Here is a 13,125-nt window from a genome sequence, read left to right on the forward strand (position 1 = left end):
ATATTTTGTTTCAGCAATCCCTGTAATTAGTGACCTTAATCATCCATAAACCACAGCTTGTTTGTAGATACAACTGCTTATGGAAGAAGAACTTTGGGTTAATATAGAAAAGCAATGTGGATTAAAAATGCCTAGCAGCACCAATTTTCTTTAAAATTGCCACTTTGATGTAAGGTGGAAACGTTTTTAGGATTTTCAATGAGCAATAAGACTAAATTAGAAACAAATATTGGAGAAAATCAGGTCTGGCAGCATCTGTGGTGAGAGGAATAGAATTAACATTTCTTCTGAAGAAGCAGCTAACTATTTCAGTGTACATATTGAGATTCCTATAATGCCACCTGCTATAAAATTAGTTTTGTCAGAGATCTTATTAATAGGGCCTAACCATTTGCTTATCTTGCAGATATTTTTAGTCAACCTGTTCAGATATGTTATGACACTCTGCAGCAAGTGGGACTTGAACTCCAAACTTCTGACCGAGAGGTAGAAACGCTATCATTGTGCCACAAGACCCCCTTTTGCTCACCTTGCAGGCTTGATGCTGAAATAGCTGTGCTGTGTCTTGTTGAATGATGATTATCCTGATCAGATCATTTCTCATTGAATCATAAGAACTTGCAAAATTGGACCAAAGACCCAGCATTTTCAGATCTGAAAAGTGCTTGGCTTAACTTAAATTATATTGCAAAGTGAAGTATCTAAAAAAATTAACAAGTCAAGCAAGCATATTCATGGTGCCGCTATGCAGTGGTTACATGTGTTATATTCTCCATTTGACAGGACGCTGCCTTCAATCCAAAACGGCTTTCTGCCTTTCAACAACATTGTTTGAAATTCAGTGCTGGTGCTATGCTAGATATATAAACAGCAAGACTGAATGATTGGTTGATCAAATCAAACAGCCCATTCCTTCAGTTTGTAATAGGTGAAGTATTTAGACTGTAGTAAAACCTACATGTGCTTGCAAGACCCAGAACTGAGCATGCACTGCTTGATATAATTCTGTCATTGGTCAGCACTTGCTTTATTTAGTTTGAGTGAATGCAAATCCCTGAGCCAAATTATAGCCTTCTCATTTGCTGAGCTAAAGTTGTTTAGTCTATAGAGAGGTCAGTCTTCAGTAATGTCTGGCATTGTGGCTCTTCACAGATGTCTCAGGGATTTTTCCTGAGGCTAGAGCAGTGAAGGTTGTCTACTTTGGGACCCTGGCTTATCCTGAACCAGTTTAGCAATGACAACTATTACTTGTGAAGAAGGGTCCAGACCTAAAACATTAGCTTTCCTGCTCCTCTGATGCTGTTTAGGTTGCTGTGTGCATCCAGCTCTGCACCTTGTTATTCTCCAGCATCGGCAGTTCCTACTGTCTCTGGTTAGGGAGTGGGTTGTTTTGAGTGAGTGAGGGGAAATCCTCTGCTGGTTCAATCATACCAAGCACAAATGATGGTGGTTGTCATTTCAGGTCAAGGGCATGTCAGGGCAGTGTCCAACTGCCTTCTGCTTCAGCAAGCACCCTCCATCTCCGAAGTGGTAATGTTCACATAATCGTAGAATCCCTACAGTGCACAGGAAGGCCACTCAGTCCATTGAGTCTGCACCAACCTCCGAAGAGCATCCCAGCCAGGTGTACAATATTTCAAATGGCTCTTGAGATAACACCTTCCCAACCAATGACCATTTCAATGTAGAAGGGCAAGGCAGTAGATAGTGGGAATTTCACCACCTGCAATTTCTCTTCCAACCTACTTGCCATCCTGATTTGGAAATATATTGCTGTTTTCCTGGTTCAAAATTACGGAGCTTCTTCTAAAATAGCATTATGGGCCTAACCACAACAAATGGACTGCTGCGCTGTTAGAAGGTTGCTCGCTGTCACCTTCTCAAGGATAACACGGGATGTGGGCAATAAATGCTGGCGCAGCATCCCATGAAAGAACAAAAAAATGTGATTTAACTTGTTAGGTGACACAGACCCGTACATACTGCAGAAAGCCAGCAGTGAGTGCCTGATGTAAAATGGTTTCTGAAGGCATTTTCAGCGAGTCACCAGTATATAAGCTCTGATCCCATGTTTCCATTCCATGCTACCTAACTGTGTTACCTTCCTTCTATGTGTAATTATATCCAAGGTTCTGCCCACTGTAACCTCTGCACTGCTTTACTTTTAGACTTGCCTATAACCCTCATTCCTGTCTGCAGTGTGGCTGCTTACCCCAGGAATGGGAGGACGATAAAAAGGGCAAGTCATAATACATGTCAATATGTGCTTGTTTTCAACAGAGTTCCTTGTATTTTGTTTTAGAAAAGTAATTATCTCCTTCAAAACCCGTTCTGCTGATTTCTGGATTCAATTGCTTCCAAAACAGATCAGAGAGAAACCTAGACCTTTTAGTTCAACATCTTCTGTTAGGAGAATACTGCTGTTTATAATCAAAGACAATGATTGAATACTTGGAGAGAAATTAGAGGGCTAACCTGTATTTATACATCACTATCAGAATAATAGTATCTATCAAAGGAGAAATATAAAGAATGGGGAGCAGAATAGAGACTTTAAGAAGCTTTTAATCTGCAAAACAAAGCATGCATATTGTTCATGAAGAAATGACCAATCATTCTGGCAATCGCAATCGTTGAAGTAAGACAATGATGGAATGAGGCACTGAAGGTCGTGAAGTCAGAAGTGGCATTCATTAATGGATATCTGGACAAAACTGAGATAATACCATGCAATTTTCAGATCAGGTTCCAGCTCCTGGGGTTTTTTTTAAACAAGGACTGCATGAATGAACAATTGTAGAAACTTGAGCTGACTCGGCAAAGCCAACGTACATTCATAACGGTTGAAATTTGAGTAATTAATTCAAGTGATACACAATGGAGTACCAATGGATGTTGTTTGTGAATTTTCAGAAGGCATTCAATAGGTTGTTGCATACCAGATTGTTAGCTGAACTTTGTGGAATTGAAGGTGAATAATTGACCTGGTTGGGTGGTAGAAGACAGTGATTAAAGATAATGGATGGGTACTTAAAATGTAAGGAACTGAAAGTAGAATCCTGTGCTGGGGCTTTATAATTCACTGTTATAACTTGGGTTTGTGGAACTCTATCATCAAAAATTCCCAACAACACAATGACCCAGACATTTCCATTACCAAATTGTCACTGGAGCAGTGCAGACTGTAGTTTTTCATTGCAACCTGGCAGATTCCCAGATGCAGCTGATAGTTACTGAGGAAAAGTTGAACAATGAAAAACCTCATCTAACAACTGGGTAATTATTAAGCTGAACCTCCCAAAAGGTACTCCTCTGGCCTTGACAAAGCACCACCTCTCCCCATTGTGGGGAGAGAAACAGTTGACATTGAGTCAAATATACATGAAACTTCATCTGTCTTTCGCCATCCACAGATGCTGTCAGACCAGCTGAGTGTTTTCAACATCTTGTTTTTCTTCCTTGTTAGACAACATCTGGAGTACTGTCTATAGTTTGGACACCATAGCTTCAGTTATACTGGTTGCTGAAGGCGTGCATTGCATGAAATACTACCATGATGCCAAGGGTTAGATTATGAGTAAGATATTAATTAGATTTACGTTCCTGAAATATTGTCGTCTTTTAAGTGAGGTTTTCAGGTTTTTGAAATATCTTGATTAGATCAATAAAGTGAAATATTTTCCACTCATGAGGAAATACAAGATTAAAGAAACTTAACCTTAAAATCAGACATTCAGAGATTTAGGAAACACTTCTTCATACAAAGAATTCTGGAACTTTCTGCTAGAAATATCTCACTGTGATGTTCCAAACTATGAAATGAAATGTTAATACTGTCAAGGCAATAGTGATACATTAATTGCTGAAAAGGAGACTTTAAAGAAAAAAGGTTGGAAAGTTTGCAATTTCTGTTAATGATTAAGCTTGTCCTGGTTCCCTTACATGCTGTAGAATTGGGAAGAGAAGGTTTCCATGCTGCAATATGTCGAGAAACCTGGGTCAAAGGTTTTGCCAAAATGGGAAAGGAAGTCTACAAATGCAGGGCAATCAGGGTTAAAACCAAATAAAGTTGGTAATTTACAACTGGCATGCTCAGTTCGGGAAATCAGTGAACATGACTGACAAGGTAGTTTCAGTCTCTGCTTCTTAAAATCTTTCAAGGTCTGCTATATCATTAACATTGTACTAAACCAAACAGTGCAAGACATCCCAGGTTCAATATTTGATGTGTTCAATAATATTAACTGGAATGATGATTGAGATGCTGCAGTTGACCTCCGTGTCAAGGCAAGTAAAGGAGAGCAGCCAGTTTGTCAATCTTCTCTACGTGGATGTTGAGCAATGACAGGATGATAAATGTTGAATAATTACTTCGTGTCAGTCTTCATGGTAGAAGACGTGAGTAAAACCCCAAAAATTCAAGAGTCAGGTGGCAGAGCTGAGTATGAGGCCATTGCCAGGGAGAAAGTGCTAGTAAAACTGATTGGCCTGAAGTTGGACAAATCACATGGACCAGATGGACTACACCCCAGAGTTCTAAAGGAAATATCTGAAGAGACAGTGGAAGCATTAGTGGTGATCTTTCTGGAATCGCTAGAGGCAGGGAGGGTTCCAGTGCACTGGAAAATTGCTAACGTGACACCCCTGCTTAAAAAGGAGTAAGGCAAAAGATGGAAAATTACAGTCCAATTAGCCTAACCTCAGTCATGGGCAAGATTTTGGAGTCCATTGTAAAGGATGAGATTTCTGAATATTTGGAAATGTGTAGTAAAATAGGGCAAAGTCAGCATGGTTTCATCAAGGGGAGGTCATGTCTATCAAATCTGCTAGAATTCTTCGAGGAAGTAATGACCAGGGTAGGCCAAGCAGAACTAATGGATGTTATCTACTTGGACTTCAGGTAGGTCTTTGATAAGTTGCTGCACAGGCTGCTGAGTAAGATAAGGGCCGCCAGTGTTAGACGCAGGTGCTAGCATGGATAGAAGATTGGCTGTCTGGCAGAAATCTGAAAGTGGGGATAAAGGGGTCTTTCTCAGGATGATAGCCGGTGACAAGCGGTGTTCTGCAAGGGTCAGTGTTGGGACCACAACTTTTCACTGTGTACATTAATGATCTCAATGAACAAACTGTGGGCATTCTGGCTAAGTTTGCAGTCAATACAAAGATAGATGGAGGGACAGGTAGTATTGAGGAGTTGGTAATGCTTCAGAAGGATTTGGACAGGTTAGGAGAGTGAGCAAAGAAGTGGCAGATGAAGTACAGCGTGGGAAAGTGAGAGATCATGCACTTTGATAAGAAGAATAAAAGCATGGACTAATTTCTAAATGGGGAGAAAATACAGCAGTTTGAAGTGCAAAGAGGCTTGAGAGTTCTATCAAGGTAAACTTGCAGGTTGAGTCAGTAGTTAGGAAGCCAAGCGCATTTATTTTGAGAGGACTTAAATATAAAAGCAGGGATGTACTACTGAGGCTTTATAAGGCTCCCGTCAGGCCACGTTTGGAGTATTGTGTGCAGTTTTGGGCCCCATCTCTCAGGAAAGATGCACTGGCCCTGGAGTATGTTCAGAGGAGGTTACTAGCTTGGTCCGAGGAATGGGAAGCTTAACATATGAGCAACATTTGAGGACTGTGGGACTATAATCATTGGAGTTTAGATCCCCCCTCATCCTTCTAATTGAAACTTTCAGAAAACTGAATGGCCTGGACAAAATGGATGTTGGGAAGATACTTCCATTGGTAGGAGAGTCCAGGACCCGAGGGCACAGCCTTAGAGTAGAGGGAAGAAGGCCTTTTAGAATGGAGATAAGGACAAACGTCTTCAGCCAGAGAGTAGTGAATCTATGGAATTCACTGCCACTGAAGGCTGTAGAGGCCAGGCCATTGAGTACGTTTAAGAATAAGCTAGATCTTTTGATTATCCAGGGTTATGGGGAGAAAGCAGGAGGATGGGGTTGAGGAACTGATCAGCCATGATTGATTGGTGGAGCAGACTCGATGGGCCGTATGGCCTAATTTCTGCTCCTATGTCTTATGGTCTTACTCAATGGAAAATTCCTCCACCATTCACTGTCTAGGCTTGCAAGTGCAGGATGGTCACTTGGCTGGGAAATGGAAGCCCTATCTGTGTGCATTTTGACTCTTAAACATATGAAGGAGCTGACTCCTTCAGAAGAGGTGATATATTTTTATGAGCCCTGTTTTAAAAAGGTAATTTATGAATGTAATGTCTGCATTCCATTCTCTTGGAATCAGCTGTCTTATTTTCAAGTGCCAGTGGTAACTTCAGTTCTCTCTGATCTGCTTAAAGCAGTTTCCATGCATGTTCTTCACCGTTAATATGGAGGGAAAGAGCATGCCCTTGTTCCTTGCCTGTCAGCCCACGTAGCCACTGCAATAGATTACACTTCAAGGTAGCTTGATGCAGATTTTATTCCTTTATGAAGCAAATGTTTATTAGAATATTTCAATTTTGTTCTTGTAGTGCCCAGCAGGATGCTATCTTTGATCTGGTTTCCATGGAGTTTAACATAGCTTTGTGGCATACCAAATATGCCTCCAGACTAGCTGGAAAGGAGGAGTAAGTACATCATTTAATATACCATTCTTGTATTGCATGTTCTGGATTCAAATAATATGGATTAATGTCAATTCATCTGTGCTTAGTATAACAGTGGATGAAGCAAAAGACGTGCACAGAAGCTTGAGGAATGCAGCTGGAATCTTCAAACACATTAAGGTGACAAATCACTATCTTAAATTTAACATCTGGCTTTCTCAATCTTTCTTTCCTTCTTTTGACTGATGGGCCAATTGGCTGCCTTTAAAAGTTACAAATTTCTGTGATTCACAGCAGTGGTAATTAAGGCCTGGTTGTAGATTGTCTCAATGCTCCTTTAAGTAAGATTGGTAAATGACAGCGAGGAGAATGTATCCCATCCATCTTATCCTACCCTCAAGGTAATGATGCTCCAGAACAGTACAACATTCTCAGGACTTTGCTTGTATCTGTTGGAATTTGTGATCCAACCGTAGACCACTCTCAACAATGCTATGTTATGTTAGCTTTGGTTTCATTTGTTAGTGGAAACGTGATCATTTTCCTTATCTTGCCACCAGTCCTCTAATCATTCCCGCCCGCCCCCCCCATCCTCAAATAAGTGCCAGTTATTTATTGGCAGCATTCTTTCATCTAGAACCGTATCCCTGCCGTACTTGTGGGTGTACCACATCATAGACTGCAGCAGCTCAAGATGCTGTCTCGCCACCAGCTTCTCTTGGGCTGTTAGGAAAGGGCACTAAATGTTGGTGTTGTCAGTGATTTATTTGTCCATGAACAAATTAAAAATAAATGTAACAGTATGCCTTGCTCAGCCATATCAGAGGACAGTTAAAAGTCAACAATATCAGTGTGGGTCTGGAGTCCCCTTTAAATAGAATTTTGTGCTGAATAGAATGCTACTTCTCAATCTTCCTTCTCCAAATACCGTAATCTATTTGCAGGATTTATATGAAGGTGCTGGTGTTTGACTGGAGTGGACAGAGTCAGAAGTCGCACAACACCAGGTTATGGTCCAGTAGGTGTAGTTGAAAACACAAGCTTCTGACCTTGTTTGCAAGATGGATAGGGTGACTGGTTTTCCTTTATAAAGATCTCTGAATTATCAATGAAAAATTACTGCTTGCAGGATCTGGAAAGGGAAAATAAACTATCTTTACCTATAAGCCAACAACAGCTGCTTCAGAGGTGCTATGGATTCTGCCAAAACAGTTGCATCCACAGCTCCATTTGCACATATTCCTCTACTTAAGCTTGTTAGAAACTAGCAGCTGTGTAAACAACACTTACAATGAGTATCTGGTAACTTGCTTTTAAAGAGTGTAGCAATCCTTGGCTTTTAAAAGTGCTTTTCCCATTTCAGTCCACAATCATTAAATACAGAAAAATAAAACAAAGTCTTTACCCTGGGTAAGAATGGCAGATTTCTTTCCCTAAAAAATGATATTTTATTCCTGTGCTACAAACTATATCTGTGATTATAATTCAATCAATCCAGCAATTTTGCAGGTCATGACAGATCTGGTTTATTTTCAAGTTGCTGCTTGTGCTTGTTGTTAAAAACCGAAAGAATTGCGGATACTGTAAATCAGGAACAAAAACTGAAGTTGCTGGAAAAGCTCAGCAGGTCTGACATCACCTGTGAAGGACAAAATCAGAGTTAACGTTTTAGATCCAGTGACCCTTCCTTAGAATATTCTGCTTATTGTTCCTTGATTAAGTGATTTTTTTTTTTCTCCTCCTTAAATACTGATTCCTGGGTACTGGGTAATTTTGTGCCACCCCAAAGAGATGTTCTGTCAGTTGTACTCTCCCTAGCTCATTGACCCAGACAAGGCCTACGACCTCAATCTAGGGAACGTGTAGGGAAAATCTTGTATTTTCTTGAACCTTTATATGAGGCTGATTGCCTCAAGGGTTGGCACCATATGCAGTGACTTTAATATTTTTACTTTGGTACAAACATTCCTACACCTGCCTCTGTCCCGTGGTATTGGTTGTACTGACCTGCTATTTAGAATGTGACCTACAGCTGGTTCTCCTATAACGTGATAGTTGCGTTCATGCGTGACGTCGTGCTATTGGAAAAAAAGAATCACACTATAGGGAAATCACTAGAAAATCACTACATGTTTACAGCAGAAAATTTGCATTTTCCAAACTGCGTCCACTATTCGTCAGTCGTGTTACAGTCAATTCACTTTGAAACCTGCATTACAGCAGAACTACCTGTATTGGGTATATAACTTGCTCATTCCCATATAGTTAAGCGCTTGGAAACTCTTGAATGTACACAGCATGTATTTCAATCTGACCTTGCAAAAATTGTTACCATTAAGCAGGAAATGACAGCTGTGCTTGGATAGAAATCTATTCCCATCATAAACTCCAAAGACCCTAGGAAGACAGTTCCAATTTCGATGTGAAAGCATTATATAACTTTGTTTCACTATGTTGAAGTGCTAGAGAGCATAAAGGACATCTAGGCCGAAGGTGACTGATTTTGAAGTATATTGAGCTTCGTCCTCCTTTTGTTATTATCTCTTAGTACATTCAAATTGATGTGATTAATTCAATTTAATTTTAATCTTTGAAGGAAGGTGAAGTAAGCAGGCTTGTTACAGCACCTGAGAAAGGGAAGGATCTTGAATCACGGGTTCTAGATACCTACATCATTCAGTGCCAAGCTGAGGCTCAAGAAGGTATGAATGGCTAGCTGTGTGTTTAGTACTTTCAGTTCTTTTTCTATAATCAAAGCTACTTCAGTATAAATTTGGCCTCCATTATTAAATGGTATTTCGTGAATGATGTTACTAGATTGATAACCCAGACAGCCTGAGTTCAACTTCCACTATGCTAGTTTATGTTGAGGTTTTCTTTACAAAACGTAAGACTGGAATTAAATTGTTAACAGTAAAAGTGATCATGAAGCTGTTGGACTACCACAAAGTCCAATCTGCTTCCCTAATATCCTTCAGGGCAGGAAACCTGTTAACCTTAGCTCTGCCCGAGATGAGACCCGACAATCGGTGCTGGTGCCAAATCACTACAGTGTAGCTGTTGTCCAACTGATGCAATGTGTTGTAGTGCTGAGCAGTTTTTTTATTATTATTTTGTGCCTTTGAATGCTTAATGATTCCAGTTTCAAGTAAGGGGAATAGCAGGAAGCAGGCATGAAGTACAGAGAGAAAAATGTATAGGTAAATCATCACTTTAAAATGATGGGGGACATAGCATTGGTGAAAAAAGTACACGTTTTGTTGAAACTTTTTGCCCTGCACTCAAAGGACCAAAACACAAATATACCAATTTAAGGTGAGATAGTTACGCTATATATGAGGGGAGAGTGCCCATTAATGGGTAAGTGGACTCCAACTGGTACATACATTGTCATGGAAAATGTACCAGTTAATGATTATTGAAAATTAATGATCACGCTTTGTTTAAATTTCAGATTAAGCAGGTTGACTGGTCAAGGTATTGCCTTGAGAAATGAACTAACAAATGTCTGTCACCTATTTTGAGTTGGAACATGTACAACGTGTGCACGTTTTTTCCTATCTGCAAAGAACAAGACACTATTTCTTAATAGAAGTAGCTTCTAGTACATGCAAGTGTGAGCCTAACTAACAACCTTAATTTGGTTGTCAGCATAATTCTCATCACACATGCGATTATCCAGCACAGAGCCTGGTTCTGAAATCATATCTGATGTTGGTCTCTGAGAGATAGTAAGAACTGCAGATGCTGGAGTCAGATAACACAGTGTGGAGCTGGAGGAATACAGCAGGCTAGGCAGCATCAGAGGAGCAGGAAAGTTGATGTTTCAGGTCAGGACCTTTCTTTTGAAGAAGGGTCCTGACCCGAAACACCAACTTTCCTGCTCCTTCAGCTCCACACTATTATCTGATGTTGGTCTCTGCGTGCTTTGTGAGCAAAGGTAAGTTAAGTACAGCCAGTACCTTACTATTTGTGAACAGATGGCAGCATATGTTGTTTGACACAAGCCACTGGTCTTTGATATGTATGACCTGTATGCCTGACATCCCCTAGGTGCTGAAAAACGTAAACTACTTTGCTCATTTATGTAAGATGCAAATGGTCTCTTTGGCATGATGGCAGTTACTACCAAATGATGAAATATTGTAGCAGAAGAGAATAACAAATTTGTCTTTTAATTGAAGTGACCATCGCAAGAGCCATTGAATTGAAGCACAACTCTGGTCTGATTGCAGCTCTGGCCTATGAAACAGCCAATTTCTATCAGAAGGCGGGTAAGTTACACATGTTTTCTCTCCTATTTGTGCTCTCTCATTCTTATTTCTGCTCTTCCTTATATTAATTCTTTTGCATCTGTCTTGCACAAATAGCAATTGAGATCTGCAGAGATTCAGTGCTACCTTGTGTGATAGCAATAAACTAGGTTTGTTTGTGTCTTTGGTATTTCTTTTAATTCAGAGGACAATATCGTAAAAACCAAGAGAAATGCAGATGCTGTAAAAGCTCACTAGGTCTGGCAGCATTTGTGAAGGAAAAAGCAGAGTTAACATTTTGGGTATGGTGACCCTTGCTCAGTACATCAGATGGCTTCATGGGCAAATGTTTTAATGGCTCCCCTTCGTGCCTGAACTAGTTTATTTAATGATTATATAAGGTGAGCAGGTTAGGGAATTTCGGGAATAATGGGAACTGCAGATGCTGGAGAATCCAAGATAACAAAGTGTGAAGCTGGATGAACACAGCAGGCCAAGCAGCATCTCAGGAGCACAAAAGCTGACGTTTTGGGCCTAGACCCTTCTTCAGAGAGCGGGATGGGGAGAGGGTTCTGGAATAAATAGGGAGAGAGGGGGAGGCGGACAGAAGATGGAGAGAAAAGAAGACAGGTGGAGAGGAGAGTATAGGTGGGGAGGTAGGGAGGGGATAGGTCAGTCTGGGGGAGACGGACAGGTCAAGGAGGCGGGATGAGGTAAGTAGGTAGGAAAGGGAAGTGCGGCTTGAGATGGGAGGAAGGGATGGGTGAGAGGAAGAACAGGTTAGGGAGGCGGGGACAGGCTGGGCTGGTTTTGGGATGCAGTGGGGGAAGGGGAGATTTTGAAGCTGGTGGAGGCTTGGGGACCGCTTTGCAGAACACCTCCGCTCAGTTCATAATAAACAACTGCACCTCCCAGTCGCGAACCATTTTAACTCCCCCTCCCATTCCTCAGACGACATGTCCATCATGGGCCTCCTGCACTGCCACAATGATACCAGCCGAAGGTTGCAGGAACAGCAACTCATGTTCCGCTTGTGAACCCTGCAGCCCAATGGTATCAATGTGGATTTCACAAGCTTCAAAACCTCCCCTTCCCCCACTGCATCCCAAAACCAGCCCAGCCTGTCCCCGCCTGCCTAACCTGTTCTTCCTCTCACCCATCCCTTCCTCCCACCTCAAGCCACACCTCCATTTCCTACCTACCAACCTCATCCCACCTCCTTGACCTGTCCATCTTCCCTGGACTGACCTATCCCCTCCCTACCTCCCCCTCTCCTCTCCACCTGTCTTCTTTTCTCTCCATCTTCGGTCCGCCTCCCCCTCTCTTCCTATTTATTCCAGAACCCTCTCCCCATCCCCCTCTCTGATGAAGGGTCTAGGCCCAAAATGTCAGCTTTTGTGCTCCTGAGATCCTGCTTGACCTGCTGTGTTCATCCAGCTTCACACTTTGTTATCTATGGAATTTCGGGTACTTCTTTAAGCTGAGCTCAGCTGATATCAATAGGAGCAGTAAGGGAGGTGACTGTAAATTGGTTAGAAACGGAAATCACGCAGGGTCACTTGAGGCTAATGGCCCCTGTTGGCTGTACAATAGCCTTCGATGAGAACATCCACCAAGTGTGTGAGGGGAAACTAATTTAAATTTTATTATTTCTTTGATTTTACCAACTAAATCCTGGATTAAAATATTATCTTCCCATCTCCCAGTGTGTTTTGCACGGAATTTGTAATTGAAGAAATGTTGGACATTGTTAGATAGAACTCTTTGTCATTACAATAATGATATTGTAACTGATCCAATTGCATGCTAACAGAGAGACTCTTTTATGTACAATGAAAGAGCTTAGTAAGTTGTTCTTTGTCTCACATCGTACGCCAGTAATGGGAGACAGGGCTGAATATTCCTTCTGTATCTGGAGTGTTGAAGTTTCTTATAGCACTCTTACTGCAACCCTCCTGAGACCAGCTCATGTGGCACAAATTTGAGATTGAATCTGGTACCTTCACAGGTCTCCACAGCTCTGCTCCTCATTGGATCAGTTTTCAGCACCATCAAAGAAGCAGATAGGGCCTTCACTGAAATAAAAATAGGAATGACAAGTATGCAAATTAAAAATACATGTTGCCCATTTGTTTGACTGGGTCTGCTATCATTCAATAATCTATTTGTATTTCAAATTCTACATTCCTGTCTAACCAGGTAACCTTTGATTACCCTTCCTAGCTGGTTTGTCGATAGCTTCTTCTTGCTTTCTGTCTCTCTTCTTGAATCAAGGCATTATACTTGCTACTTCCCAGCCTAATAGAGCCTATCCAGA

General features: G+C 41.2%; 1 protein-coding gene across 1 annotated transcript in view; it reads left to right on the forward strand.

Moving 5' to 3' along the window:
• brox (BRO1 domain and CAAX motif containing) overlaps positions 1-13,125 on the forward strand; it is a 48,377-nt gene that overhangs the window by 21,976 nt on the left and 13,276 nt on the right. Inside the window, exons 4-7 of the mRNA XM_048530833.2 lie at positions 6,481-6,576; positions 6,663-6,735; positions 9,152-9,257; positions 10,740-10,829. Of these exons, the coding sequence (XP_048386790.1) occupies positions 6,481-6,576; positions 6,663-6,735; positions 9,152-9,257; positions 10,740-10,829 (365 nt within the window). The remainder of the gene's footprint in view (positions 1-6,480; positions 6,577-6,662; positions 6,736-9,151; positions 9,258-10,739; positions 10,830-13,125) is intronic.

Source organism: Stegostoma tigrinum, chromosome 4 (genome assembly GCF_030684315.1).
Source record: "Stegostoma tigrinum isolate sSteTig4 chromosome 4, sSteTig4.hap1, whole genome shotgun sequence".
Lineage (NCBI taxonomy): Eukaryota > Metazoa > Chordata > Chondrichthyes > Orectolobiformes > Stegostomatidae > Stegostoma > Stegostoma tigrinum.